We start from the raw sequence: 24,376 nt of genomic DNA, 5'->3' as shown, positions 1-24,376 counted from the left end.
AAAATATCAGAAGTTAAAAAACTGGCAAAGCCTTGAGAGACTACCTCACAAAATCTTGGCTGCCATTTTAGGTTGCCTAGGCAACTTAAAAATCATTCGTCAAGACCCAGAGCAAGAGGGGAAGAAGGAGAGAACTAGCATGAAGGGATTTTTTCCACTCCTACAGGTCTCCCTCTTGTGATACATAAATGCAAAGAAACCTATGAATACGGGAAATTTGCCAAAGAAAGTAGGTGGGACAGAAGTAGTCTTCCCAATCATGCCCAGAAATAACAAAGAAAGCAGAAGTATTTATACATCTTTCTCAGAAAGAAATTGGCATCTTCGCTATAGCATACTGCTGAACACATTTGCAGAGGCCATTTAATAGTTTTAATATTATGAAATAAAGCTCTTATTTTTATATTACAGATGCATCACGTCATGAACGACTGACTATATTGTACCATTCTATGAGTTTGTGTGTGTGTGTTTTTTTAAAAAAACTTCACTAAATTAGAACTGACACATGCTGCTTTCGTTCCATTTTCTCAATTACTCATCCGACAGCCTTGATTGAATTGTCAGTTAATTGACGCCTATCCCGGAAAAGATGACTAAAAAACCAAAATGTCTTCTCCCCACCCCATCCTTCTTTACTAGGTAGTAGTTTTATAAACTAAAATGCATAACAAGACAGCACATTGCTCCAATTCAATAAGCCCACTTTTCCATGTCTTCCCTATTGTAATACTTGACCTTGTAAACTTTCATAATAAGGGAGCAGCTCTATTAAAGAAATTCATGGAGCATGAAGAAGATGGTTAGAGCATTGATTGGACAGAGATGAGCCAGTGTGGCATAGCAGTTAGACTATAATCTGGGAGAAGCAGGTTTGAATTGGCTGCAGAAGGTCGCTGGGTGACCTTGGACCACTCACAACTCTCCAGGTTGTTGTGAGAATAAACTGGAGGAGAGGAGAGACCCCAGTCAAGTCATAAATGAAGTAAACAAATATATTTCACTGAAAGCAATGGATTGGAGAACACAGAGCCCGTTTCTGCAAGCAAGAAAAAGGGATATTCAAAGAGGTAGAGAGAAAAACTCCCATCTTGCCTATTGGCAGGAAATGCTTTAAGCATCGAGGGAGGCAAAGAGGTTGACTCAAACTGTACATTAATATATTGTGGCGACCCACCTACCAAGGTTTGGAGGCCTAAAGTAAAATGACATACTTCTGAATAAAAGCCAAAGCAAATTACGCTCAAGCAATATTTGGCTGTGACTAAAATTAGCACACAAATGAGGGTTTTGAGCACATTCATAATCCAGTGGGCAAGGAGCGGAACACATACGCCTCTGTTAGATACACAGATACCTGACTGTGTTTCATTTCAGAACTGTACCCACATCCAGACTCAGGGCAAACGGCAGAAATGAGAAGCTGGGGATCTAGTCTGAGCATAAACCATATGCTGTGAATCACATCAATGGCTCATAACCTCAAAGAGACTGTAGTTACTCTAGAGGAAGGCACTTTGTACTTGCCCATCCCCTTGACAGTTGCACGTATGTACCAGGGAGTAAACATTAAGAACAGATCCTGGAGGGGAAATCATGGCTCAGAGGAAGCCCAGGCAAATGGAATACATAGGAGAAACTGCTTTGGGTGAAATTGTAGCTTTGGGGAGATGTCATTTCTTTGGGCATCTCAAAGCATACATTATATTATATTTCTGTGACAACTGCAAGAATTCAGGCTGTTTAGAAAAGTGTCATGCACCTCACCTGAACTGTGTGTGGGGTTTTTGAAACAGGAACTATTTGTGATGGTGCTGTTCATTTAAGATTGCAGCCCTATGCACTCTGACGCACTGAGGATCAACAGGCCTCTAGAATGGCAGGACTCTAATCTGGAGAGCCAGGTTTGATTCCTCACTCCTCCGCTTGAAGCCAGCTGGGTGACCTTGGATTAGTCACAGCTCTCCCAGAGCTCCCCCAGCCCCAGCCACCTCACAGGGTGATGGTTGTGAGGATAATAACACTTTGTAAACTGCTCTGAGTGGGCATTAAGTTGTCCTAAAGGGCAGTATATAGAATATTGTTGTTATTGTTATTGTTGTTATATCTATCCATAAATGACTGTTAGCCATGACTGATAAATGGAGCCTCCATATTCAGAGGCAATGTACCTCTGAATACCAGTTGCAGGAGGCAACATCAGAAGACGACATTGCCCTCCATTCCATTTGGGAAATTGATTTATTTTATATCATCTTTAATTTTGCTTAAGGAGCTTGAATCCAAAACAGGGTGCTGGACTAGAAAGCTCTTTGGTCAGATCCACTGAACTTAGTTGTAAATGAATGTGTAAAAGATGACGCTGTGCTGCTTCTTAGATACTAACGTTGGACCACAGGGTACAAGCTCCCTATAAATAATGAGGAAGTATTTGTTCCTAGCTGGTATGGATCATAATCCGAGTCAAACTGAATGTGATGCGGTGCTCAATGAGACCGCCTGCTCCTGTCATGTTTTTGTTTTTAAGTAGATCTGAGGACGCAGGTAAGGGGAGCGAAACCCTGCCCACTCCCACTCTTACCTTTACGGCTTATTATTGTTTGAAGCATTTTCCTCCAAGTTCAGCTTGATACCAAAGATGGACTGGGAGAAAAATGATCCAACAGTGCAATCCTAGACAGAGTTACACCCTTCTGAGTAACTCTGGGCAGCAGTGCAAGACACAGAGCACAACAATTAGAGAGGGTGAATGGAATTCCATCTCCTTTAAAATATATAAAAAAACCCCTCCTGTCTGTCTTCTGATTTACCCATGAACAGATGGTTTCCCTACTTCTCATTTGGCTTCCAGTCACTGTCAACAAAGACTCTTCTAATTAAGTTTGACTTGAAGAAAATAGTTATGAAATCCCTTCAAAAAACATCTTCCTGGAATCCAGAAAACCTTAATTATTATCGCCCGGCAGGCAATGTCCCCTTCTTGGGCAAGGTGCTCAAATGCAGGGAGGCTAGACAACTTCAGGCTTACTTGCATGGTACAAATTATCTGGACTCATTTCAGTTCAGCTCTAAGCTTGGTCTGGGGACAGACGCTGCCTTGGTTGCCTTGACTGTTGCCCTTTACAGAGAGAGACAGGAGGAATGTATCCTGTTGACCTTACCAAACCACCATCTGAACTACAACCAAAAGAGAAGGTCAGACAACCCCTTGTTGACTTGCAGTGAGATGCAGCAGTTCTTTTGCACTCAGGGGTCTTGCAGCACCCTGAAGAATGAGATCTGACAAACTTAACCCACCTCCAAGTTGCCGGAATCAGTAAATGCACTTCCTGAATGTAGTAACAGCATCAGCAGCTTCAGGGCAAAGTGGACTGTGGTGCGATTTTGTCCTGTATTGACTGTTGAGAGAAATCCATTGGGTGCCATATTTTTTATTTTCCAAAAGTGATTTCTTTGGGGACTGCACCATTTCAAAGTGAAAAGCTTTTTTTTCATCCCAAAATCTGACAGCTCAAACAGGCATTTCAATGCCATGCTGAGTTTTACCCTGGCTTCCGCCTTCTTATAAATCATGTGTGTTTCGATTGATGAATCTTTTTAACAATTTGCACAGCTGAACAAGCTTGGTTAACAGCAATGTTGCTGTACACTAAGCAAGAATAAAACCAACAGTTTAACAGGATCTGAACATAGACCAAGCTTATCTTTCTTGGACAGGTCCAAAGAGCTGATTTTGAATGCCAAAGGGCTGGTCCTACTGGCAAGGGAGCCAGTTTTGTGTAGTGGTTAAGAGCGTGAGACTCTAATTTGGAGAACCGGGTTTGATTCCCCACTCCTCTGCTTGAAGCCAGCTGGGTGACCTTGGGTCAATCACAGCTCTCTCAGAGCTCTCTCAAGCCCCACGCACCTCACAGGGCGATTGTTGTGGGGGTAATAATGACATACTTTGCAAACCGCTCTGAGTGGGCATTAAGTTGTTTTGAAGGGCGGTATATAAATCGATTGTTATTATTATTCAAATGATATTAGATCCCTATCACAGAGTATATACCACATTATCAAAAACACTCTAGAAAATGAAGTACTCTGTGCTCTGAAAACTGTTTCTTAAAATCTATTTATGGCTTCCCTATATGTCCTAGGCTGCCCTGACCTGGATAGTCCAGGAAAGCCCAATCTCATCAGATTTTGGAAGCTAAGCAAAGTCAGCCTTGGTTAGTAATTTGATGGGAGACCTCCAAGGAAGAGGCATGCAATTGCAAATCACCTCTTTTAGTCTCTTTCCATGAAAACCCCACCAAGGGTCACCATGAGTGAGTTTTGACTTGACAGCCCTCTTCACCACCACCAGATGACCTAGGCTAAACTGGTAACTGGACTGTCTTGCCCACACCAAGAAAATCCAGTTGTAAATGATTGCAATGGTTGCACAATATTTAGTGATGGGTGGACACAATCCTATATTATTGATCAATGCCTTATTTTCCTCAAGAGTTATAATAGTTTCAGAAACATACCAGATCCATTCTTTGAAAATACTAATGAATAAGCTTTAAAAATCCTGTCTGAAAGGGGATTTCCATGCTCCCCGCAATAACATTAGAGAGAATTTTGCCTTGTGTGATTTCATCCAGAATAATAATGCAGTCATAGAAGAAGATGCACTTATCAAACTTATTTATTTCATTTATACCCTGCCTATCCCCCCAATGTGGACCCTAATTGGCTTACCTCATTCTCCTCTCCTCCACTGTATTTTCTCAACAACCCTGTAAGGTAGGTTAGGCTGAGAACGTGTGCCTGGCCCAAGTTCACCTAGAAAGCTTCCATGACAGAGCAGGAGTTTGAAACAGGGTGTCCCAGATGCTAGTAGGAAACTATTGAATATCAGTAGGATTCATTTCTAAGCAACATTTTGGAAAAACCTGTTCTTGCATAGAGTAAAGTACAATTCTGGAAGCCCTCGGGCTAAGAATTACCAAGCTCATAACAGACGCACTAACAGATATTCATCCTACAGAACTACTAGCAGTTCCACCACATATTATTACACATTATTCATTTTTCACTTCATCAGATTTCAAAGCCACATCTCCAGAGACCCTGCTCAAGGTGGATTATAAACTAAAATATAAAACACTAGAAAAAGAATTAACAATTAATAAATTATTTTTAAAAAACAGCATTAAAAGTATATTATTATATGATCCCTAGACTTCTCAAATGTATTGAATGTGAGGGGCATGAAAGTTGTAGCTCACCTAGGGCATCAAAAACTATTGGGCAAGCCCTGAAAGTTGCACTTCCACATCAGCATCTCTGCCCAGGAATCCCTGCATGTCTGCCAAGAAACCCGGCATGCTGCAAAGGATTCTGGGAGCAGGCCTCAATTCATACAGATTGCTGGTAAGGGCTGTTGGGCCTCATTCTGTGTGAACTCGGAGCGTCCGTGAATACATCCAAAATGTCCTGTGGCTACACATGACAGAGGAGAGGTGCAGAAATGGGCAAGTAATTGTTTGAGGAACTAAATATCATCATCATACATCTTCTCGTTGTGGATCCCTGATAAGCTTCAGAACTCAGTTTGAAAGCCGCTGATCTATAGAAAAGCTGGCTATTGTGCCGCGTCATGAGGTGATACGACGCTGTTCCTCTTAGATGGCATTCCACTGCATCCTTTTCAGCAGGTGAAGTTCTGCTCTCCCTTATGTGCATTCACATGCACAGACGTTATACCTGCACAAATGTGCACATTCAACATGTACACCAATACTGTGTGCCAATGCCAGAGGCCAGAACATCAAAGAAAACTGAACTGAATATGTCTCTCGCCTGCTAGCGTCATCCCTATGGCAATTTGTAAGTAATGCTTTATGGGGCTCAAAGACAATTTCTTTGACCTTTCAGTGGCCCCTGATAACTGAGGACTCTGGTTTGCAACCTTATTCCATGTAAAAAAGTTTCTGTGAGTTTGTATCACATGAAGAGAGCTGTGGCTCTCGAAAGCTTATGCTACAATAAAGCTGGTTAGTCGTAAAGGTGCTACTAGACTCTTTACTATTATACCACCATTGCATAGGAGGGAATGAGTATTATCACTTGTAACAGGATTCAGATCTTCAGTGTTTATTCATCTTTATTCTGTGCTAACACAACTGCCCCACAGTCCCCAGTTTTTTGTTCCTGTTTTGCCAGAATAAGCACTATTGCAAGACAAGTAGGTGTGCTTCTCGGCACTGAATTGTGCTCCGGCACATGTCACCACCAAGACAGTAGCTGAGGAGCTTTTCAGCCTTAATTGGTCATTTCATGAAACAATCATCTTCAGGACAATCTAATCTGGCCAGCACACCATATCATTGAGGGCAAATTTCAGTCCCTACATCCCAGTTGGGATTTTAACTGCTGTGTCATGAAATGGCCAATTAAGGCAGAACTGGAGACACTAGCTAAAGAAGACTTGTATCTGAACACAAACCAAAAAATTGGAAGACATATCGTAGGTCATCCAATGCAAAAGAAGAGAGAATAATGTTAAACAAGTCTACTCAAAATCCTCTTTAAGTATATTCAATGAAGCTTACTCCTGGGGAAGTGTTTGTAGGACGGCACTGAGATTCTATTCCATACCAAGCTATGAAGGCTGGCAGGGCCATATTAACCCATGGCTGGGCCTCTAGGATTTCAGGTATTTTGGGCCCTCTCTGGCACTTCAACCTTTTACCCCACTACAGCTGACAGCCTGACCCTGGTACAGGAGGTACTAGACCGCAGTACATAGCCCTATATACAGGTGTTTGGGCTGGTCCCAATGGCCCGTGGGAACGTTCGAGCACATGCTCCCACCTTTTATTACTCTTGACTGGATACTGCAATAGAGATATGGACAAAAAAGAAACCGGTCCAATAGTCTCTTGCCATGAAAACCCCACCGGGGTCACCATAACTCATCTATGACTTGAGGGCATCACACCCACACACACAAGCAATGTGGCATTAAAGTAATGTATATAAATAAATATTTATAGTATCCTTATGAGAGTATATATATGGATAAATATATATGTACACATAGAGCTATGGCGCAGAGTGCAAAGTGACTTTAACCAATGGAGCCCTAGGGCACAGGTAACAGTGCCTCAGTTAAAAAAACTGACAGGCCTCTAGTCCCTGCAGGGCCCCTAGGCTTCAGCCTGGTCAGCCTTATGAATAACACGGCCCTGAAGTCTGAATGGTCCTGGTCAAGTTTCTGTCAGCGTAGCCTACCTCTCAAGATTGCTTTGAGGCTGGATTCAGAAACACACACAAGCCTGACTCCCTCCCCTCCCCCCCACCACCCTGTGCTATCTTTTCATATAATATCCCCAAACCATCTTGTATTCATGGAGCAGTTGGAACTTGGAATTAGGAGCAAGAGCTGTATGAAGACAAACAGCCAACAGCCTTTGAAGGTGCTATTTGTCTCATACCATCTTTGTATGGCTACCCAACCTGACGACCCCGAAGGTGCATTTTTATCTTTAGAAACTATAGAGCAACAGTTGCAGGCTGAAAGGGGAAAAAAATATCAGGTGCATGAGTAGAACAAACCTGTGATTTCTTGGATCTTTGACTGCAATCCTAGGAAACCTGGGACAAAGCCCTAGTGAACCCAAGTGATTTTATTTCTGAGTAAATATGCTTAGGAATGTGCTGCAGGTCAATAATACCTGCAGCCCACTCCTCAGAAGTAAACCCTGCTGAAGTCAGTGGTTGTTAGCGGGATGTTACTAAGGAGTTAGTCCCCCTGAACTCAGCAAGATGTATGTTCAGATAGCCATGTATCGGATTGGATGGGTATAATTCTTTCCAGGGCTTTTTTTCTGGGAAAAGAGGTGGTGGAACTCAGTGGGTTGCCCTTGGAGAAAATGGTCACATGGCTGGTGGCCCTGCCCCCTGATCTCCAGACAGAAGGGAGTTTAGATTGCCCTCCGCACCGCAGTGTAGAGGGCAATCTAAACTCCCCTCTGTCTGGAGATCAGGGGGCGGGGCCACCAGCCATGTGACCATTTTCAAGATGTTCCGGAACTCTGTTCCACCGCGTTCCAGCTGAAAAAAAGCCCCGATTCTTTCTCACTCGTCAAAGTGTTTCACATAATTACCTCAAAAAGGAGAGTCCCTTGACACCTTAAAAACTAATCGATTTATAGAAATACAACCCTCAGTAAGCCTTTCAACAACCATGGCTCAAGCATCATTTCTCTGGGTCTGGTCCAAATGCACACCCTCTATCGCATCTCATACATATGATCTCAAGAGTTCGGAAAGAAAATTATTTGGTTTATTCCTGAAACAGCATACAAGGCCAGAAGGAGAGCTGGTTCACCGTAGACCCTGATAAAGAGTACCTATCCCCCACAGTTGAAGGTTTACCACCTGTTCTTTATTTTGAAGAACTTTATTCCTTATTTCAAATATATTTGCAGAAAAGAAGAGAGGCGCCATAATGGCAAAACTTCCGTTTCAATACTGGGAGTGTATTCTAATGAAATACTGGTAATATTCTGACGCATATAAGATATCATTGCCCTAGGGTCTCACAATCAGTTCCTTATTTTATAATAAGTATGCTTATTTTGGAGCTTTGCAGATAGATACTTTGAATGTTTGGGTCCTGACATATGTCGGAGAGGGAGTGGCAAAATGGTGGCTGAGAATAAGTCTTGCCTAATCAGCTGACGGCTGCAGCAGGATTTGAACCGGTGGCTTCCCACAAAACTAGTGTCCCACTTCCATTTGCAGTCAAACACTATCTGTGTGAATAAACCTGATCTGCGCATTCAAACGCCCCACAGAGATGATTTGAAAGTATTAGAAGATACTTTATCTGGAAAGAGAAGAAGTGGAGTTTAGCCTCATCCTAAAGAAAAGCTATGGGCAGCTATTAGCCTACAAGTTTATTCTAAGCTTCCCCCCACAGTCCAGCTTGCTTCCCCTTAAGTCTACAAGCACACACCCTGAAACATTCCCTAAGATGAAGGCAGAAAAGAAGGGAAATTAAAGCAGGGCAGACATTACTCACCTTTTCCCTCAACTATTTACTGGCGGGGGGGGGGGGCGCTAGCACTTTTTCAAACCTCAGAAGCAGCCAGAGCACAAAACGGGTCCCCCTGCATGTGAGAATAGCCCTGCGTTGTACAAGCCCCACAGCAGCCGGCTTGCGTGCCTTCCGACGGCTCTGACAAGCCTCCAGGCGCGCAGCTGCCCTTCCCTCCCCGCTTCTACTACGGGCGCACATGCTCCGGCACAGGGCGTTGAAGCGCTTTGGCAACGCCGGCTCCGCCCTTCGCGCGGCTGCTCCATGTGTTACGCTCTGGCTTGCCGCTCCAGCTCACTCCCCTTCGGCTCCGCGGGGCCGGCGGTCACGACTCCGCGCTCCAGCCCTGCCGCGCTGATGAGGAGGGACGGAGCCGAGCGAGGGGGGAAAGAGCCCGGAGGAGACCCAGCCCCGCGGCCGAGCTCGACGGGGAGTAACTTGCGGCAGGAGCTCTCGGGGGCGGAGTAGGGCAGGCGGGGGAGGCGGGAGGGAGGCGGGGGACGTGCCAAGGTTCACAAAAGAGGCGCTCGCCCCCTTGCCGGGAGAGTCCGGCTGAGCCCGCCGCCAGGGGCTCGTTCGCCTGGCAGGAATGGAGAAGCGGCAGCACGTGAAATAAAGCCCAGGAGAGGCGCCCGGGCTGTTCCCTGCCGAAATGATTCCTCCCAGCAGCGCGGTGGAAGTCAACGTGGAGAAGGAAAATGACGCGGAAAGCCCCGAGCAGCCCCCCTCGCCGGCCTCCAGCACCAGCCAGGAGTCCAAGGTACTGAAATTGCCGCCTTCCTTAAAATGGGGATGGTGGGTTTTCAGGCTCGTTTGCAAGAATGCATGCCGGACCCGCCTTTCTCCGGCTGGGGCCCGGTGCTGTTGTAAGTGGGGGGTGAAATCCCAGCTCGCCCGTTGATCTTAGGTGGCTCTAGAGTTTTACAACCTGGAAAGGTACCTGGCTCTAGTTAGAATTCTTGACTGGGAAAGTTTTATTTATTTATTTATTTTTAACTGGAGGCTTGGGGGAGGTATTCAGCCCTCTGTCCATCAGTATCTGAAGGCTGCCCTATACTGGGCAAATTTGGGCCACTCTCTAACTAGACTGTGCTAAGAGTATCTCTCTTTTTTGAATGGCTTTCGAGGAAGTTTGCCATTTCGCAGATTACTAGGTCAATAGCTCAAGATAACAGAGGAATTATTTTAAGAGAAGACTCCGTGACAGGCAGCGTCCCCATAAAGTCTTCTTACTGGCCTGGTTTTGACATCTCTGGCTGGTGAGGTTGATGGTTACGCTGTGCATCCCATGCTTCAAAAATTAAGTGACTTAAAAGGTGAAAAGTTTCTTAATGGATTGCATTTAGTTAGGAACAGAGTTCCATAAGTGGAACAAAGCAGACTAAGGGAACAGTGGTGCTCTTCTGTTCAACTGAGACGTGATGGAACAGGGAGGAGGTACTGACTAAACTATAGTAACTTGTAACTGTTTACTAACAAACCAGTCCCTCAACCAGCTCCTTTAATCCTCAGATGCAAATATTACCTCAGTATTCTGATCCACGCATAACATACATCGCTGGTGTGAGCTTCTACCGCAGTTATGTGGATGCGAGGACCTTTGGGAGGGGATTATAGCATTTCTTTGCAAGAGACAAATTGATGTGTATCAGTAATACCTTACAACAGTGTTGTACAGCAAAAAGATTTGGGGAATTACTCTAGAATTTTATGACTTAAGTAATGTGGAAGAGCTAGTCACGGCTGCAGCCACCAGATGGGCCTTGATTCAAGGAAACTGGTATGATTCTAACAGGCCTGTCAGAGAAGATATCCAACATGGTGGAAGATCCAGCTTTAGAATGAGGTCATATAAACAAATGGAGTCATTGCCACAGGGCTATAGGCCCATTATTACCCGTGAGAGGGAATTTTTTTTGTTTACTTTATTTATACTCCATTTTTCTTCCCAATGGGGACCCAAACTGGCTTACAACATTCTCTCTTCCATTTGATCATCACAACACCCCTGTAAGGTAGGTTAGGCTGAGTGTGTGACTGGCCCAAGGTCACCAGCAAGCTTCCATGGCAGAGTAGGGATTTGAACCTGGATTTCTCAGATCACAGTCAAACCACTACACCATGGCAGCTTTTCTGAGGTTGTGTTATGCAGTAGTTATAGTTACTCGTGTATATTTTCTTTCATGTCTATGGGAGATACAACTTATTGCAGCCTACATTCAGCAAATATAAACAAGTCTTTAAATATTATTTAACAAGTGCTTTTAAAGATAAAGGATAAAAATGCTTTGTGCAGAGCAAAATGTAACTTGGATACATTTTCTAAAACTGTGAAATTTTGAGGGGGGATCCCCTTTCATATCTCTGGAACCCAGCATACACATTTGGCATGTTAAAACTTAAAATTTAGTTTTCAGAATGTTATATTTGAGTTCTAAGAATAGGGCTGTTAACAGGCATTTTAAAAATGTCCTGTTCCTTTAATAAAGATTTACTGTGTTGAAATGGAAAGTTGAAGCTTTTTATGGTTTGGAGGTAAATCACATCCCATTAAGCCCCTATTAAAGGGACAGGAAATTTTTCTCAAGGCCTGTTGGCAACCTGAGTTTTGAATGACCCTTTGCTTTGCAGGGATGCGTATGTGGAATTGGAGTGCATGTTCTTCACATTGAACAATAGTAATATTTTATTTTTAGCCAAACACAGTAGATCTTTAAGTTGAAGTGTCAAAGGTCTCTATACCAAATTCTGCTACATTTGTGAATATTATAAGTGCTTCTTCCTACTAAAAATACAGAGATGTTAATTATTTTGTTGTGACATGTTAAGTACACCAATATTCAAACTACCCTTTAGAACAAAACCTCAGGGGGGGCAGTCACCCTTAAATTTCAAAATTTTGTTTAAAAATCCTCATTTGAAAAATCTGTGTTTTGAATTTGTCAGCTTTGTAAATAAGGCAAATGTAAAATCTAGGGTTACTAATTTGGGGTGAAATTTAATTCAGTGGGTAGTGAATAGTATCCTTCAACTTTGTAGCTGAAACAGAACACTGTGTGTCTGTACACCAATAAGAATTTGTCATATTTTGCATGGACTCGTGTTACTTTTAATTATTTATTGCTGAATGATAATCATTCGCTTTTGGTAAAAAAAGATAGCCAAATCATTATTGATATACATTAGCCATCCATGTTCACTAGGTCTATATGCTGTATATCTTAAGAAGAAGATCCATTTGGCTGTTACTACGTAATGATGTGACATTATAGTCCAGCCTAGTAAGGAAATAAGGTGTGGCTCCCCACCAACTCCTGTACTCCTCTGCCTGCCTCAGGAATTGGCTGTTACCACAGTGGAGTACCAACTTTTCATACTGCAGCTCTGACGGAATAATTTTTATGGGTCTAGAGAGAGCGCCAAGACAGTCAGTCTTTATAGTGCCGCACTATATAACCACATTACCAAAGCAGCTGCCTTTGCGATTCTTTTTGTACTTTTTGACCTTACAGGAAAGACCACTAAAGGTGGTCTTCTCACAGGTCCTCCCTCTGGCTCCCCCTCCAAATATCCAAGTATTTCCCAACCCAGAGATGGCAACCCTACAGCCACCCTAGCAGTCTTTCATGGAAACACCCTAAGCAACTGTTCTTACAGCTCTTTCCTTACATTCTGGCTTGAAAGACAGAAGGACAGGCAAGAGGCCAGAACATATTGAGCTCTCTTTCCCCCTCCCTCAGAAGTAAGTCTTGAAACGAGTGGGACTTGTTTCCCAGTAAATGTATTTAGAGTAGGGATTGAAGTGATTTGTAACAATTTAAGTTTTCAGCCCTGTATTTATGCAATTATTTCTGCATTATGGTTTAATGGGCAGTCGCAACTGGACATGTTTTTATAACCCGTATCCCGCTTGCCACATCTTAGACCATTTATAACTAGATTTGCCAGATGTCTGTTGCTGGATCCAAACTCTCACAGAGACTCATAAGTTTAGACTTTCACCGCAGGAGAGAAAGCAAATCAGAACAAATACACATTCTCCAGGTCAAGCCAGAACATCTGACAAGTTTATGAACTAACTTAGACAAGCCGTCACCCAACTCCTTTGGTTAGGGCTATAATCCTAAACACACTGATTTGGAACAAAGTTCCACTGGAACTGAGGGACTTTCTCCTAAGAATAAATGTTTAGGATTAAAGGGAAGTAGATTTCATTACAGTGAGCCCCATTTTCCAACAAAGAAGCTAACAATTTGACCTGTAAACCTCTAAAATCAATTTATACTTCAGTCCCAAATACCCTTCCTTGGCAGCAAAACTGATTTTAATGGCATATACTTCTAAGAAGGTTCACTTGGGGACCGCTGAAGTAAATCTGTGTACTTTGTGTAAACTGGCTTTAGATTAAGCCTGTCAACAGGTTTCTGGGAGTAAACTGCTTCAAGCTGCAGGTGGAGGTCTATGTAGTTTGAGAGAGCAAACTCCTTGCACATAGAAAACTGAGGCAGAGTTTACACACACAGGAGAGTGACGGCAGAATGAGGAAGTGATACGACACAGCACTTCAAGACTTCAGGAGGTGGATTTCATTTTTAAATGTTCCTTTTCATTTTAAAAAAGCTCCATCCAAACTGAAAAGTAGTGGAGCACAGAGAGAGGTTCTGTCCTGGCCCAACTCTTTACACTCTGTGCTAATTTAATAATTTTTTAACGAACATTGGAGGAACATTCCAAAAGGTGATTCTCTACCTGCAGTCCAAAGTGGTAAAGTCCATTTAGGGTTGCCAGGTCCCCTGGAGCTGAGGGATAGGGGGGTCATGGGGGGTGTTCCAGAACACTCCCATATTGCCCTGGGAATGACATCAATCCCTGTGTGACACAGCTATGACAGATCATGCCAGGGGCCAGTTCAATAAAAACTGCCCTCATATTTAGTGTTTGGGACCAATTTTTACTGTCACTTCTGCATTGTGCCGGGAATGACATAATTCCCAGTGCAACATGGAAGCATTCCGGAGTGCGCATGCTCTCTGAAGTTTTCAGCACCAGTCCCATGCCTCCCCGCCCCTACTGGTCAGGTGAGAGGTGGCACGGGGCAGAGGCTGGGAAACCCCCTGCCCCCACGGGGAGCTGGTAACCCTAAATCAATTCTACCACCTCATTTTATTTATTTATTTTTTAATTTACAGCCTGCTCTCCCCGTGAGCGGGCTTAGAGCAGATTTGCATCAGAAATCATTCTGTTACATGTATATTTCACACCGTACACTTAGACTGAACTTTTCTCATTGACTCGCTATATATACAGGAGTTTATTCCTCCCCCCATGGGCTCATATTCAAATACGCAGTCTCCAACGAACTACAATTCATGATTAGCTTTGTTGTAAGAATCTGCTGAGTGTGCAAACTTTTGCCAACTGCGTTTTGGGAAATCTTGGATCCTGGATATTTGGTGTAGAGCCTGAGGAGGGAGAATTTGGGGAGAGAGCAGTCAGCAGTGATGTGATACTGTATAAAGCCCACCTTCCAAAACTGCAGTTTTCTCCTGGGGAACTGATATCTGCAGTCTGGAGATCAGTTGGAATTTTGGGAAAACTCCAAGTCCCTCCTGGATGTTGGCAACCATAGGCCCAGAGTGATAGATCAGATTGAAGCCTGAATTCTGTTGCAGTGGAGTGAGAATTTTCCATCTTTTTAATAAGGTTTCCAGAGCCCTGCCTGCACGGATCAGTAAATGTGTCCTTCTGTCTAAGGTGAAGCAGGTCTGTAAGGCTAAAATATTAGGGGCAACTGACACCTTTGTCAGCTTTTAAAGCTTAGATGAACTTGTCATACACAACCATGACCAATTAGAGCAATACACAATAGGAATTTTCATTTTTCATCTTCCTCCAAGCTGTAAATTGAAGAAAAGCTATAGGGACTAAGTGTGCATTTCATTTAAATTGGCTTGCTTTTGCCTACAGTAACACTCAAGTGATGTACTTCCAAATAGATTACAAAGCATCAAAAAGTGCCATCCCATGCAGAGTTAGACCCCTTCTAAGCCTTTGGACTTCAGTCAGTTAAGAAGGGTATAATGAGGTGGTTAATGGTGGTTCTGAAAATACCTTTCAGGTGCATGAGAACACCTTATGTGTTCAAAGCTTAAGGAGGCAATCTTAAGCACCTATACTTGGCAATCTCCGTTTTTCCCATACAGATGTTAGATTAAATCTTCAAAAGTTAAGGGCTAGATTTGAATATCTTCATTCAAAATGGCTGATATAAGGCTGGAGTTTCATTGGAATTTCATACATGTCAAGTCTGCTTCTGCTTTAGTGCATTTATGAATGTCTAGCCCCTAAAGCTCTGCCTAAGATCCCTCCGTTAGAAAAGCACGAGGTCTGGTTTAGGAACAAGCAGACATGAGCTGTTGAAAGGCTGGGTGCTTTTACCTTGCTAACGAACAGTGCCATCCCAAGCCACCTTTCTAAGCTCTCTGACTTTATTGGACTTAGAAGTGTGTAACTCTGCTTAGGATGATCCTGGCAGAAGCGTTTTTGCCTTGCCTTGGGCTATTAGGTGTGGCTGGCATGCAGTAATGCTAGCCTCCACAGACCATAAAGCCTATACAGTTGTGCTGTGCCAGAGCTTGGGAACTGCATGCCACAGGAGGACTGCCAGTCTCCAGGTGGTGGCTGGAGATCTCCCAAAATTACATCCGATCTCCAGGCCACCGAGACCAGTTCACCTTGAGAAATGGCTGCTGTGGAGGGTGGACTTCCATAGAATTATACCATTCTGAGGTCCTTTCCCTCTTCAAACTCTGCTTTCTCCAGGCTTCACCCTCTAAATCTCCAGGAATTTCCCAGCGTGGAGCTGGCAACCTTATTAAATTGAGACTTGGGCGGCAGCTAGGGAGGGAGACCAGGTGTCCCACTATAGCATGAGACCTCTCAGCATTCACCTCAGCAGCCCACTGCTGCACAGGGCAAGAGAAATTGTGTGGCCCAAACTGATAGTATAGTGATGCCACAATGTTACTTCCAGTTGCATAACTCAAGTGATGTAATGCATTGCGATGATACTCTAGTAATTCCCTCAAGTTTTATGGTTTTACCATACAGCACTGGCGGGGGGGGGGGGGGCGGGGGTTGCTAGATCATTGCTGTGACACATTATGTCATTATCAGTTATACAACCAGAACTGACAACACAACAAGGTGCAACACGTTTCTGTGCCCCCAAAAGCTCCTGGGGGTTGCCAGCTGGACCTAGTACCTGTCACCATACAGCACCGGCAAAGGGACCTTAAAGTTTAGTTTTATGGCAATAGCGTAGTGGGACAACACATTTGCATCCCTGAACATAAGTATTTGATCTCATGACCGGGGTCAACCCTGGATTTTTTCTGTTGGTTATTATTTTTGCTGGGCTTCCATTACTACTATTTTTTAAGTATTCGGTTAATAATCTTTACACGCTATATTACAGCTTACATGATTTACACACAAGAAGTTTTTTGTTGTTGCAGATTTATTATTTGAACTGTGACGGTGATCTTCAGCGATATTTGGTAGCTGTGTTTTATCACCATGCCCTTTTCTTAGTTTTATGATGGCAGATTAATACTTCTGCATTATGCTCTAAGTGGGAAGTAGACCCTGCAGGTTTAGTCTATTAATATTCTTACAAAAAGACAAATTCCAGTTTGTGGAAGAGTAGTCGACTCTTTCTCTCTTAGCCAGGATCAACCAGCAAATACCTTCCGAAAGGGCAGGCAATTCAGATCTTCCCACTTCTCCTACTCTTTTTGCTTTAATTGTAAAGTTTAAACTGTGGGATCCCAAATATAATTTTATCTTGCAATTGCATATGGATTAAAATGAGCCACATATTCCCAATGGCAGGACATTGCATTCGTTTTCAAAGTTTTGTAGAATCCAAACATGTTCTCTCACTGCTCATACTTGGTCATAGGGGCACAAACAGGTATTTTCTTCTAAATGAACCTATATTGAGCTGTCTATTGTGATTTGTTTTTCATGCCAGGATCTAACAGTCTTCAGCGGCAATCAACCACACGGCTTTTAATATCCCCTCTGTCTGCATTCCCAGATCCAAGGTTTTGACCAGGTCTTCTGGCTCTGTCCTAACTTTTAAGGCATCTCATATTGCAGACAAACGGTCCTTATTTCGTGCAGTAGCTGACTGCTAGGGATACACACAGAACTTTATGATAACTTCAATATTTGCAGACTTGTTTATTTGACATCTGGTCTTTTTTTCTTTTAGACTTCCCTATATTTGTGCTTATTATACAAGTTTTTTGTGTGATCTGTACATCACTATAAATAGATTCTGAACTCTCTGGAATAACAATGCATTCTTTATTTACTTGTTTATGTTATACATTCCATTCATACTGAAAACTTTTTTTGTGTCTACTCAATCAAGGTCCAGTCTGGCATGGTACTGGGGGTAGAGTAGCAGAAATGAAACATGCTGTGTTAGGTCAATGAGAACAGAGGATACTTGTAGACACTGCAGAGCATGTCAGAATTGTGGTGATTGAGTACAGCCATTTCCTAAAGTTTTGTTTCATAATTGTTTTCTGCTCAGTTGCCTTCAACCATGGAGGAACGCCATGTTGAGTCACTGCTTTTCCACTAGCTTAGAACTTGAGTCCAATTTCAGCACGGTGGGGCATTAGCCAGACAGAGACTCTTGGAATAACTTTTCTGGTGCAACATCCAAAGATATGTGGATGCAACTCATGCTTCATCCTACTTTTAGCCTTTCCTCTGAGAATGACTGCACAAATGTGCACAAGGCAATGACCTACTCGGTGCTGAGGCAAGAGCATTTCTCATGGTTCTAAACCCTGGCCTAGCTTGACCAACGGGGTATTAGCAAGAAAGCATTGATAATTTAGAAGTTCAACAAATATGTAATGAAAATTTGATTAAGCCGTATAATACATTGTAAGCTGCTCTTCCAACCATTTCCCTGAATTGCCATGCATCATATGTCTGAATGTCATTTACCACTTGGTTGATGGTAAAAATATCCTAAGTAAGTGACGTTTCAAATAGAAATATCAGGGCCTGGTCTAGAGCTACATTATTTAATTTGCAGGCCTATTGATGCTAATTGGTTTTAAGTCATGGTGTGTTTGGCCTATAGAGTTGCATGGAGACTTTGCCCACAGAATGGAATTAATATCCTCAGAGTCTCTGTTTGTGAAGGATAGGTTACTGGCTATTGAATATTTTACAAGGGCAGAGAATGGCATTCAAATGATGTTTGCTCCTTCATGCTGCAGAATAAACATTCAACATACAAACTGCATTTTCAAGGGTTGCAGCAACAATTCTCTCTCTCTCTCTCTCTCTCTCACACACACACACACACACACACACACACACACACACACAGAGCAAAGAGGATTTGAAAATAGTCTACTGTTCCAAAGCTATATCTCTACAAAAAATGGTGAGTAGATGTGGTGAATGAATGAGGCTTCTTATACTGAGAGGGAGAAACAATGATGTAACATACAACCCATTTTCAACTTCATGTATCTGTTCATAGAGCATAAAAGATGTTCCCTGTCTTTGAATCAACAGGAGGTTTTTTAGTCTTGTTTGAAGCAGAAAATAATTTCATGTCACTGCTCTTTGCCTGCTTTTCTGTAGCGTAGTAGTAGTAGTAGTAGTAGTAGTAGTAGTAGGTAGTAGTAGTAGTAGTAGTAATCATTTGCCTTTCTTATTGAGACTCCAGGTAGATTACACAGTTTAAGTCCGTGCAATCAACGACTGGGACATTCATTAAATAATACAAAGAGGATACGCATAGTAGGAACTTGAAAAGAAGCATAAATTCCAATATAGGCATACAGAGATGAAACAAGGTCAGAGTTCTTTTTTTTAAAAAAAATTGTCCTAACTAGTTTTTACATTCTTTGTGTTGATAGGAACCATATGACTGAGTTTGAAATCCATCTGAACTCTCTTCAGAAAGAGAATTTTAAAATGCCAGCTGCCTGTCTGTGGATAGACATATCTATTATGTCAGCAATGCTGAGGCAGTGTGATATAGTATAACAGAGTTCTAAAGCAGGATTGCAGAGGTCTGTGTTCAATTCCTTGCTCTGTGTCTGAAGAAGGGAACTTTCACTCTCAAAAGCCTTAAAAACCGCACAGGAGAGAGTTATCAACAATATCGGTATCCCACTCTTCCTCTGAGGAGCTCAGGGCATTTGCACATATATGGGATCAGCCCTTTTAATTCTCACAACAACTTTTAAAATCTGTTGGTCTCTGAAGTGCCACTGGACTCGAATCCTGCTGCTCTGCAATGGAGCTCACTGGTAACCTTGGGACCAGTCACCATTTCTCAGTTTATTATGTATTGTTGTTATCTATATGTTTCCACCCAAAAATAGTGTCCTCAAGATAGTGAACAACAGATAATTAAAACAAACTTAAATGTAAAATACTTATATAAATACAGTAAAATCATTTTGAGATAAAAATATATACACCGCCAGGGTGGAGGTTCAATAAGATGTTACTAGAGGTATGTCAAACAAAACTACTGGCAGAAGGCAATGATAGAGGGAGAGTTTACCCCACCTTACAGAGTTGTTGTGAGAATTAAAAGGGCTGATCCCATATATGTGCAAATGCCATGAGCTTCTCGGAGGAAGAGTGGGATACAGATATTGTTGACAACTCTCTCCTGTGCAGTTACTCTGGTCTAAGCCCTTCGAAATCCAGACTGGAAGTGGCTGTTAATGCCTATGAGTTTCCCAAAGGCATTATCTGACTGGCTGTTGGTTGAAATCAATGAGCTTAGACTGGAGTAACTCTGCGTAGGATTGCTTTGTAAATCACTGTTTGTTTTATTTCTAGTCGTAATTGACTTTCTAGAGGTCAGCTCATAGTGAACTGAAATTAAATGAATGCTCTTTTGATGTTGGATTTCCACTGTTTGCTCTTACAGAATATGTCCATTTTATGATTTTGGGGGGCATATTTTTAAAAAGCACTTGTATGTTTGTTTTATTATTTTTACTTGCAAACTGCCATGAGAAGGACTCTGGTGAGGCGGCATATAAATTTCCGAACTGGATTTCACTACTACAAAGCGATACAATGATGGCCAGTCAGCTTAGGCCAAAATCCACACGTGCCTCTTCAGCCCTTCTGCTGTTGGTGTGCTTGTGTGAAAAACAGAAAAGCCGGTATAAATGCGAAGGTCAGCTTTCTAACATTTCAAAATCAACACGTACTTTTTAAATGCCTTTATATTGCCAGAATGTTAATTTAAAATCACCTTCCTGTGTTTTTGACATACATGTATGTGATTTGGGGTCTGAGATAGGATTTGGAAAATTCAGGGGAAATATGGTCCAATGACTAAAAGGAATGTTTAGAAACTGTGTATCTTTGACAACCAGGTGCTGGCAATGCGGAAAGCTTTTGCCTTGAGTTTCCCAAAGGCATCATCTGGCCAGCTGCTGTTTGAAACAAAAAGGTGGTCTAGATAGCTGGTTTGGTAATGCAAGGCAAGTCTAACGTTCTGGATGTGTCTGTTTCCATGTATATATTTTAAAATCATGTTGTGTCATGTCGATTATCTGTTTTCTTGTAAGCCCATTCACTGGTAAGCAAAACACTAATAGCATTTGCAAGCACAAGATTAGTGCCATGTTGCAACATCGGCTGTGCACAGCGGCAGTTCTTCAAAGTTGTTCTGATTCAGATACTAAGGGTGCGTTCAGACATCATGATAAGCCATTGCTTAATTGAACTATAGTGATATCTGGATGCATATTGTGGTAACTGAAAGCAGAATGCTCGTCAAACTTTGTTTTGTCAGAAGACACTAAACTGGGTTCTACATCATAGTTTGTCCCTGGCTTGGTAACCACAATTAGTACATGGCGTGTCCTCTTGTCATCCACGGTACAGAGCAGCATGTGGAGCTTTTCTTGCACGAGGCATTTCGTTCAACTGGCAGGCATTGGCCAATAGATTCAGATTGACCCAGGCCTTTTCCTTTCTTGCTGTGTTCTTATTCTCACTTAAAAAACAACAATGAAGGGCTCAAGTTGCTAATATTGAGTACTTTCATAATAAAAGGAACGACAGTTGTTTCACTGTTATCTTCTTTTCAGTCTTCTTAACCAAGCGAGGATAGTAGATATTGCAGGCCAATTAAAACTGGTGAATTCCAGTAAATACTAGGTCACCTTGTTGAAAGGTTTTATTCTGACAATTTGTAGAGATCTGCATCAGGAAACAGATTGCATTATCTTTCTACTGGATCACTGGCTTGGAGTGCCTGAGCCAGGCTTGGAATGCTTGATGCATCTGACTAAGAGCTGCAGTTCTTGAAAGCTTATGCCTCAATAAAGTTGGTTAGTCTTAAAGGTGCTACTGGACTTTTTTACTATTTTGCAACTACAGACTAACATGGCTAACTCTTCTGGATGTGAGCCAGAGAGGAGTCTACATTCTTGTTTGTTGCATTTGAAATGAGACTTGGAGGAGTCTAGGGCAGGATAAAGGTAGCCTTTGACCTAAAATCTTCCATCTTTGATCTGTGTTCATCTGTCTCTATATCTAGGTACCCAATCCCAATGGCCATGATCCAGCACAGTGTTAGTTGTGTTTCTTGGATCTCATCCAATATATTTTTGGGGGGGAAAGGGATACCCTTGTGTTGATAGGATGGATTTCATTAAAATTAAATAGATGCAACTAGTTAAGAGAGAAAAAATGAGGCTGGCTGGATTTGGAAGCTGATTCTAAGAAGCCTTCATTTTTGATGTGCACAACATAAACTGTCAGTGTTGTTGGCAATGACACCTGTGGACTAAATGCTGTGATGTGTCACTAATCCATGAGCGAAACCGTTATGTCCAGTCCGATCATTTACAAAAGCAAATTAGAGCTGGACAAAAGTGAATTGGAATAGGCTATGAATTCTTCTTGAAGCCATTCCTTTTCTTGTTTTTGCTGTGATATTTCCCAAAAGTCAACATCTTTCTATTATGAATTTATTTCCATGAGAAATATAACCAGATTTTGCAGATACTTCCTACTCCTCCCAAATAATCACGGGCTTGTGAACTCACCACCACTCAAATGGGAAAAGTAGGTAAATGGTGCCACGGTATATACATCTGGTAGACAGACTTAGATGAAATTCACAGCAAGTGATTTGAAAGTGATTCATGGTTGTTGTGGTGGGATGTCTTGATCATGGAATCTGGCATTCCCTGGTACCTAAACAAACCCAAGGCAAGCTTGTTGATTCAGAATAATAATGACTTGAAATGAGCAATCTCTCAAGCAACTTTGCTATCCCTGATCATGTAAACAAGTCCAGAGTAGATGTTTTATAATGGCTGCATCAGGTAGTTCCAGCACCCTTAGAAGGTTTTGAGACAGATTGAATTCCTGAGTCACTCCTTGGAAAAGGAATGTCAGTGACAGCTCAAAAGGGATCCTTTGCTTGATGGAGCTAAGCTTTTAAATAGCATTGGGAAATGGAGCGTGATTAAAAACACAGAACGCACAGGCCGCTTTATGAATGAGGCTCACTTCAGGAAAGTCAACTATTCTGAATGGAAAGCAAAAGACCACTGACCTGGCAAATGTGCCAGCGAGGCTCAGTCTTAACAGGAGCAAAATGCTGATGTATTCTTTAAGCTAATTAAAAATGAGAAAAGAATGGTGTGGCAGTGGTTCCTAATTGGGCAAGCCCAATAAAAAGACAGGTATGCTATTGGAAAGGATTATTTATCCTATGTATAGTCCTTTACAATGTATACATATGCCTTGCAGAGACCAACAAGCAAAATATTGTAATGCCTGGACATAGGAGCAGCTCCGCATTTATACAGGAAATGGTCTTGCTGAAGGCACCTGAGTAGTGTTTCCCTTGGCAAAAGTGTGGATGTCTGTACCCGCATGGATGGATCTTAAACCTCTGTGTACATCTTCCTGGGAAACCCAACTGAAGCATGATGCTGTATAACTGAAGCATGATGCCATGTATAAATGTGTATGTCATCCACAATTTAGATTTTTGCTGCAGGAAAAACCTGGCTGCACACAGCAAACATGTTTGCCTTGAATCATATGGAGCTGTTCTACATCTCTGTAATTTCCATAGTACAGGGAAAGAAATAAGCTTCAGAAATGTTTGCCTTCCTAGGGGCCACAACAGGATCCATGGCGGGGGAAACTTTGATCTTGTATTTGTTTAGAAGATATTTATATCCTGTCTTTTCTCCAAAGTGGGGTCCCAAAGTGGCTTACAATGCTATTCTCCTCTCGTCCAATGTATCCTCGCTACAACAACTCTGTGAGGTGGCTTAGGCAAGGAAGCAGTGGCTGGCCAAAAGTTGCCCAATGAACTAACACAGCGGAGTGGGGATTTGACCCAAGGTCTTCCAGATGCTAGAGAGGCACTCTAATACTTCTGGCTCTCCTTGGTCCTGCCCAGGGCTTTTTTTCTGGGAAAAGAGGTGGTGGAACTCAGTGGTGGAACTCAGGACCGCACAATGACGTCACTTTGGGTCAGCTTGGACAAGGGGGGAGTTTTTTAAAGTTTAAATCGCCCTCAGCGAAAATAGTCACATGGCCAGTGGCCCCACCCCCTAATCTCCCGCCCCCGCCCCCTAATCCCCTAATCATGGCCAGTGGCCCCGCCCCTCCATGCTGAGCGGCGCAGAGGGCAATCTAAACTCACCTCTGTCTGGAGATTAGGGGGCGGGGCCACTGGCCATCTGACCATTTTCAAGAGGTGCCAGAACTCCGTTCCACCGCATTCCTGCTGAAAAAAGCCCTGGTCCTGCCAAGTCAAACATTGTTGTCCCTAAGCGATGTTGATTCTGCTTCTCAGCTATCCTAATGCAGCTTTACTGCCTTTGTCAGAACTTCTTTAACTCAACAGCTGGATAAAAAGTATGGAAGGACCAATATGAATATATGTATGATAAAACCCAGCCGACTCTTCAATAGGAGGTTGACTTTGGGGCCTTTGTGGTCTTAGCTCAGACAAACAAAAGTGTCGGAGAGGTTATTGCTTTGGTGCATTTGCCTTAGTAAATAATATTAGTCCACCTTAGGATTGGTGCAATACGGTTATGAATTTTCAGTATGAGACCCAGTTTGTACGTTGCTTGAGTGGTTTCGCTGCTACGACTGACTGGATTTATTTTTTACATTTTTTTAAAAAAAATCTTCTTTCCTCCAAAGAATTCAGGGTGGCGTGCATGTTCTCCCTTCCTCTGT

General features: G+C 42.6%; 1 protein-coding gene across 1 annotated transcript in view; it reads left to right on the top strand.

Moving 5' to 3' along the window:
• Window positions 1–9,599: 9,599 nt before the first annotated feature.
• Window positions 9,600–24,376, top strand: part of STAC (SH3 and cysteine rich domain) — an 87,716-nt gene continuing 72,939 nt past the window's right edge. The window contains exon 1 of the mRNA XM_054991613.1: window positions 9,600–9,839. Within this exon, the coding sequence (XP_054847588.1) occupies window positions 9,732–9,839 (108 nt within the window). The 5' untranslated portion in view covers window positions 9,600–9,731. The remainder of the gene's footprint in view (window positions 9,840–24,376) is intronic.

Source organism: Eublepharis macularius, chromosome 11, assembly GCF_028583425.1.
Source record: "Eublepharis macularius isolate TG4126 chromosome 11, MPM_Emac_v1.0, whole genome shotgun sequence".
In the NCBI taxonomy this organism is placed as follows: Eukaryota; Metazoa; Chordata; class Lepidosauria; order Squamata; family Eublepharidae; genus Eublepharis; species Eublepharis macularius.
This window is presented reverse-complemented; position numbering and strand designations above follow the sequence as displayed.